The following is a 7,083-nucleotide window of genomic DNA, read 5'->3' on the forward strand; positions in this document are numbered from 1 at the left end:
CGCTCCGCTCCCTCTACCCTTTGTTCCCGTTCAGACGTCTTCGTTCCGATTCGGTCACCCTTTGTTCTCTTTGTGCTTTTGCCCCTTCCATTATATATATCGGCGCTTGTACATACTCGTCTTGGTTTCAGTCCGAAATCGACCTGAAATGCCCCCAAGAGACTTCCTGCTCACCTACTGTGAAATTAAGGACCAAATGGACAAACAGCAATGGCACAGCGCTCCGCTTGAGTCGCTGAGGCCAAGGTCCCTCCACGCTAAGTCTCCGATTCCACTCCGGAGTCGTCCGTTTCCGCCTCGTTCTAACACGAACAGAGGTTGATCTGCCAGCACTGTCACACAAGGACAGCATGAAGGCCAACAGAGGTACAGAGGGGAGTGGGAGTGTTGACCTGACCAGAGGTGTCAAGGGCAACCAGAAGTGGCCAGAGGGTGCAGAGATGGGCAGAGGGTGTGGAGTGAGCAGAGGGTGCGGAATGCATGGAAGCGGGGCATGGCTGTGACCACATAGCGGGAAGCGATGAGTGTGGTTCAGATGGAGACAAGGCAGGCATGACTGAATGCCGGGAGCGCCAAGGGCTCAGGAACTGGAGGTAAGGTCGGAATACCGGCAGGGTCTAGGTTCTGATTATTGGCCAAGTCTCATGCAGTAAGGCAGGGGGCCAGACATGGGGTTGGGGGCTGGTTAGGATGGGTTTCGGGTCGGCAGATTCGCCTATCAGCATTGGTTTGCCACTGATGGAGCCCCGGGATTTTTCAGTTGTGACAGCCTCCTGGGCCATCCGCTGTGAGGGGGTCATGGTGGCTCTTAGGTCATGGCCCCAGCTTGGGGGGATGATCGCAGCATAGATCCCATCCCCAGGCTCCAGTATAGGGTCCTGGTCATCCTGTACTCGCAGCTGTCTGCAGGAGGATGGGCAGCGAGACATGACGACCTTCTGTCATGCCCAGTCCACCTCTGGGTTGTGGTGCAGCAGCCAGGAGTGTCCTATGATGAGGGACTGCCGCCCGAGATTTGCGACTGCGAAGCATGCCCGCTCTGTGTGCCACCCAAAGGTCAGGAGGGCTTCTAGCTCCTCGGTTATAGCTCCATTCTCGTTTGGGGTTCCATTGACATTATGGACGGGAATGGGCTGGGGGAGGGGGGTTGTTGTCATATCCCGGAATCCCGACCCCGCGCACTCCCACCACATCACACCTTCCTAACAACTTCACCATCCCCTACACCATGCCTCCCCACTCTCCAAGTCACCTTCCCTCCTGACTGTCTCAGCTCCGGTCTGGTTGCGGCACACCGAACCTTGGCTACTCCCATCCCGGAACCCCGGTCCCGAGTCGGAACATTCGGAGACCCCGGATTTGCTCCGATATCCTGACGGACCTCCGACATCCCGTGACATACCCTTAAACCATTCCTTCACCCACTTCATTTATTGGAGTCACCCAACATCCTTCGGATACGCAACTCCGCTTTCGGAGCTAACCGCATCTTTCGGTGATCTCCTTCACGCTATCACTTATTAGTCATCTTCCATTCTTAGCACGACTACCTTCTTACTACCATTCAGTCGGCTAACCCCCTTTACCCATTTGTCTTCCCCATTCATTTTCCGGCCTCCAACTCCGCCCTCCTTGGCCCGACACCTCGGTTCCCCATTTTAGATATCGTCCGGAACCTTTCGGTACCTTTCGGTGTTTTCCCCGTTTTGTCATTTCGGGCTTTGACTAAAGTCCTCCCCATCCTCCTTTATAAATACATGTAGATTAGAACCTGTAGTTCCTCAGTTCTAATCTCGACTAAAAATGCCACCCAAAGTCCCTCTGAGTGAATCCTGTCCCTGTTCTACAAGACACCTCAGACATAAGAAATACAAGGACTAACTGAGACGTAATGGAGGCACAGCGCTCCCTCCGAGTCGCTGAGGCCGCGTCCTTCTTAGAGCCTCTTGTACCATCCAGCAGAACTGGGCTCCCTGAGAAGCTTCGGCTCACTACCGGAGCCCTTGGACCCCCCTCTAGTTGAGCCCTGCCTGCATTCGGACTCACGCATTTACCCCCTCTTCCATAACCGAACGGGTTCTTGACAGTTGTCTCCAGATTGTGCTTCTGGATGAACTCAGGGCTTATGAAGTTCCTGGTGGCTCCTGAGTCCAGGAGGGCTGATATGGACACTGACGTGAGGGAGGTTAGGGCAGTCAGTTTCACTGTGAGGTTGAGAGACCTAGGGGACTGTTTGGAAAGGACGTAAATGGCTGGGGGAGACTGCTACTTCGGGCGTTACTGCCCTCGGGGTCTTCTCATTCTCACAGGTGGAGGGTGCGTTTCTCCTCTTTTTCTTCGCAATGACTCGATGAAATTTTGGCATTGGCGTTGGCTTACGCACGCTGCGGTATTTACATGAGCTATCTTCTATGGGTGGCCGGGATGCAACCCTCACTGGTCGCCTGCCTGAAAATCCCTCTGAGGTTCCACCTCTGGTTCCTCCTCCACTGTCTCTGTCCCTTCAGTCAGCTGTCTCTTCAGCCCTTCCATCAGCGCCCTTATGTTACAGGAATGGGTTCCGGGGAACCCAACCTGAGCCGTTCGGCTCACTAATGGAGGTGGCTGCATAGCCATTGGAGGGAGAGCAGAATAGGATGAGTGTATGGAAGTACAACCTGTGTGTCGGCCAACAGTAACTTGGCGCTCCTGGGAGCATACCGGTAGCGAGTATGATGTGGGCTCCTTGAGGGAGCCACCTGGAAAAAAGCTCTCTGCTAACGGGGACTTGGCGCTCCTGGGAGCGTGCCGGTAGCGGGTGTGCTGGGAGTGTTTGGCTAGCGGTGACTTGGCGCTCAATGGAGCGTACCGGTAGTGAGGGATACTGGGACTCCCAAAGGGAGTCACCCAGTTGGTGGCTATCAGTGACTTGGCGCTCATGGGAGCGTACCAGTAGCGGGAGTTGTTGGGGAAAGCGGGCTGGTGGGCCAGTGCACGGTATTGGGTGACCGTGGGAAGTGGGACCTGCAGGTGCGTGGCCAGGCATCCTGGAGCTGCCTGGACCGTATCCTTCTCCTGAGGAGGTGGGATAGGCTACAGTTCCTGATAGGGAACTTCTGGTTGGATGGGAGTAACCACTCGACCACCCGGTGGACTGGTGGGAGCGGGCAGCAGGAGGTTGGGCATGGGAATGCCCTCCTCGTTGCGGTTTTGTCATGGAGAGGAGGAATAGGGAGGTGGACATGGTTCCAGGGTTACAGGTTGAGTTTACAGTGGTGACACAATGGTGAGGATGTTACAATCGCGGTACAAGGTTTGTGGGTTATGTATTTGATAATGATAAAACATCTTGGCATTTGCCATACATGTCATATGACTTGTGTCTATCTAATACAAAGGTTGTAATGGCCAAGGGAAGTCCCTTGGAAATCAACAAATCCCCCAGCCAGCACCAAAACCCAGTGGGAACGCTTGGCATGGGGTTTGGCAAAGAACAAAGTGAAGGGAAGGAATTGTCTTACCTGTGTGCATGGTCCATAGGAATCTCCATTTCCATAACACCTTAGGTCTTCCGGGTAGGGACGTTGTACTCGGCTGACCCTGGGGTGTGGGCACTCTCGTGCGAGATGCCCCGGGGTGTTACAGTTGTAGCACCGCCTCTGGTCAGTCCTTGACCTGTCGAGATCCATCAGCTGGGGGCCTGTCCCTGATGCGGGATGGGCTGCTGGAGTGGGGGGCAGAGGTGTGGAAGCAGGTTGTAGGGGGGTCTGTGCAGGTCGCATCTGGGATGGGGTCGCAGTTAGTGGGGGTCGAGCTGGTGGAAGTGGGGGTCTGGGCAGGGGTGCGCATGGTTGGGTGGCTTGGAAACGTCGCCACTGGCTGTCCAGAAGTGTGGCTTCGTGTTTCCACTCGGCCCAGGTGGTGGGCATGGGGTGGAGGTGGTATATGCCCTCCCTGAGCCTTAATCGCCTGCTCAAATCGGTTGACCAGCCCAACATCCCCTAGCCTTGAGGTGGGTCCCAGTATCTCGAACACCTGGATAACCTTATCCATGGAGTCAGTCCCTTGGCAGATGACTGCCAACTTCTGCCAGGCTGTGGCCTCCCAGTTTGGGTCATGGAACATGGCATTGAGTTCCATGTTGAACTCGTCCATGGTAATGGTGGGGGAGTTGGCTGTTAACAGGGTGATCGTCTGTTGTGTCGCCCACACCCCTGCGGGTCCCCCCTTCATGTAGGAGAGGACAAAGAGGATCTGGGATAGCTCGGTGGGGAACTCGGCAGCACAGACATGGAAGTAGATCCCGCACTCGGCCTTAAAACAGTTGAGGTCCTCACTGGCTCCCGAGAAGGGAGTGGGGGGAGCGACCTTTGGTGGTTTGGGCCTAGGGGCGAGTGGGGGTATAGGGATGGGCGTAGGTGCGGGTGCTGGTGCAGGTGCAGGTGGGGGGTGGTTGCGGGCTTGGCTCTCCACAATAGCTTGGAGCTCCTGGAAGTGGGGCAGGTCATCATACTGCTCTTCTGACACCATGGCTGGGGAGATAGGGGAGGTGGGGGAGATAAGGTTAAAACCTTCTTCTGCTGTCAGGGACGCATCCAGGGTCGAGGGGGTCTGGGTGTAATGCCTGGCACTGAGGCCATCGCGAGGTGTAGAGCAGGCATGCATAGTGACAGGCCCAGTCTGGGATGACAATCCCTGGCCACTCAGACTGAAGTGGGAATCATGAGTTGTTATTAAAAGGAAGCTATGCTACTTACCTGAAGTGGGAATCGTTACTTCTTTGGTTCCCACCCCAGGTACTTTTATGTACATGTGGCTTGGGTCACATGAGGTTTGCCACATCACCCCGCATACAGCCACAGTCATCTGGGTGTCCCCATGGGGGATCCTGAGGATGTGTGCTGCACACGCGCATGCTGGGTTGCACTGTGAGGCCGTCTGGGTCATCTGGGGCTGGGTGTGTTGTGCACATGTCGTGGGCAGGTCGATAATACATAGATAAGGGGAAATGTCGTCCATGTAGATAAAGATAGAAGAAAGGGCAAGAGAGCAAAAGAACAGAAGGACAAAGGAAGAACAAGAAGTGAGAAACAATGGTGAAGGGTGAGGGGTGGAGGTGAGCGGGGTACCGGGTGAAGGCAGGTGGAGCCGGGTCGGGCAGGTGTGCCCTGACACTCAATATGCATGGTGCTTGGTCTTCCTGGATCTGAACCGATCCCAATGATCTCTGCCTCTCCAACCATATCAATGGTAACTGCACAATCAGCACCCAGGTCTCTAAACTTCAGAGCTTCACCCTCAATGCCCTCTGCAATTGCCCTTAGCTCTTTTGGGTTCGTGATTGTCAACTAAGCTGCTCTGAATGCCTGAAGTCATTGCATGTGGCACCTTAGGGTGCCATCACCTCTTGTTATTCCAGCCATCTTCCCTCTCATCACTTTGGACTGGGCAGCTCGCTTTATCAACAGCCAATATCTCCAAGATCTCTCACCCCATTCCATGTTGCAGTCAGATCTTTTGGCCGCTGATGTTATAGATATAGGCTAGAATCTTATGGTCCATGGTTGCAAGCAGATGGATCCAGGACCTTCCCCATTTTACTTCTCCATCAAACCCCATGCCAAGCTTCCACCGGGTTTTGGTGCTGGCTGGGGGATTTGTTGAGTTTCAAGGGACTTCCCTTGACCATTATGACTTTTATATTAGATAGTTAGAAGTCATATGATGTGTAAGGCAGATGCCGAAAAATGTTTTTTCCTTATCTAATACATAACCCACAAAACCTTGTACCACGATTGTAACTGCCACACCATTGTGCCGCCACTGTAAGCCTTCTCTGTAACATCTGACTTGGTTCATATCGATGTCTACATCGATATTCTTACAATCTGTGAGAAAACCTCAACGGCCCAGTGAGTGCTCAGACACCGGACCTCACCCTTCCTGCTCCCACCCCCCCACTGGGTGGTTGAGCTCCCATTCCTACCCTTCCTGTAGTACCCTACTGGGTCCTACAACCCTTCCTCCCTTCTTGGGAGGGAGAAGTGACTCAGGCAGCCCCAGGATGCCTGGCCACGTACCCGCAGGCCCAAATTCCCACAGTCATTCACTACCATGCACTGGTCAACCAACCTGCCTGTCCCAACAAATCCTGCTACTGGTACGCTCCCCTGAGTGCCAAGTAACCAATAGTCAACCACTGGGCTACTCCCTCAAGGAGTGCCAAGTCACTGCTAGCCGACTGTTAGGTGGCTCCCTCAAGGAGCCCCCACTATACCCGCTGCCGGTACGCTCCTCAGAGTGCCAAGTTACCATTAGCCCACCTGGCCTCGGATCTCCTGCTCTCCCCTCAACGGCTACACAGCCACCTCCGTCCGTGAGCAGAACGGCTCAGGTTGGGTTCCCTGGAACCCATTCCTGTAACAGCTGAACTCACTTTAATGCAAGGTGTTAGACCAGCATTCTTGATCATGAACTCCAGACTTGTCACATTCTCAATATTACTGATAATGATGCTGGGCTCGAGGCTGGGGGGCCAGGCTCGCCCCATGTGCTCTGGACTTGGCATGAGTAATGCATGGACTGGGGTAGGTGTTGGAATTTGTACACATGGTCTTGGGAACCTAAATGCTAAAATATGGACATTCTGAGAGTCGAACCGCAGAACCCTGCATAGGTACCAAGAGTGTGTTACCATTACACTAAATGCCCACATTAGGTGGAGGTGGTTTCTTACAGTAGGCCCAGAGGCCTGCGCTCTTAAGCTTGAACTCTTGCTGTGCTCGACTTGATGTTGATATCAACACTCAGCAACACAGGTGCTTTCATTGCTCAAATGATCACTTGAATCACGTAACTTTGCTTGATTGCCTGGTTTTCCCCTTAGAACCATTGAATCGTCACATGGCTTTTTGGAGGACACTTGTCGAATCTTGGAGTCTGCATCCAGCACTCATCAACTTCGCATCATTGTATTTTCTTTGGTGGAATTCTTGGTAGCTTTCACCGGGTGCGGATTGGGGTGCCTGACCATTTGAGCCAGGCACCCAAAGCAGGGGAATCCGTTGTCGCATTGGCAGTTATTGCCATGTGTGGGGCTCCCCT

General features: G+C 53.9%; 2 protein-coding genes and 1 non-coding gene across 3 annotated transcripts; 1 reads left to right on the plus strand and 2 right to left on the minus strand.

The window, feature by feature from the left end:
* Positions 1 to 1,007: 1,007 nt before the first annotated feature.
* EI90DRAFT_2831196 (uncharacterized protein) lies at positions 1,008 to 2,217 on the minus strand (the record flags this gene model as incomplete). Its single annotated transcript, XM_039053619.1, has 2 exons — positions 1,008 to 1,133; positions 2,086 to 2,217. Coding segments are annotated over 2 exons (258 nt in total), but the record flags the coding sequence as incomplete, so codon positions are not given.
* A 3,063-nt stretch (positions 2,218 to 5,280) lies between these two features.
* On the plus strand, positions 5,281 to 5,526 carry EI90DRAFT_3115802 (uncharacterized protein; the record flags this gene model as incomplete). The annotated part of the gene is made up of 2 exons (XM_039062826.1): positions 5,281 to 5,312; positions 5,373 to 5,526. 2 exons carry the CDS (start codon positions 5,281 to 5,283, stop codon positions 5,524 to 5,526), a joined length of 186 nt encoding a protein of 61 aa, XP_038922619.1.
* Positions 5,527 to 6,617: 1,091 nt separating this feature from the next.
* EI90DRAFT_t36 lies at positions 6,618 to 6,690 on the minus strand. The gene has a single exon. It is a non-coding gene; the product is annotated as a tRNA-Thr (tRNA).
* Positions 6,691 to 7,083: the final 393 nt, after the last annotated feature.

Source organism: Cantharellus anzutake (genome assembly GCF_015039405.1).
Source record: "Cantharellus anzutake strain C23 chromosome Unknown EI90scaffold_3, whole genome shotgun sequence".
Classification (NCBI taxonomy): Eukaryota; Fungi; Basidiomycota; class Agaricomycetes; order Cantharellales; family Hydnaceae; genus Cantharellus; species Cantharellus anzutake.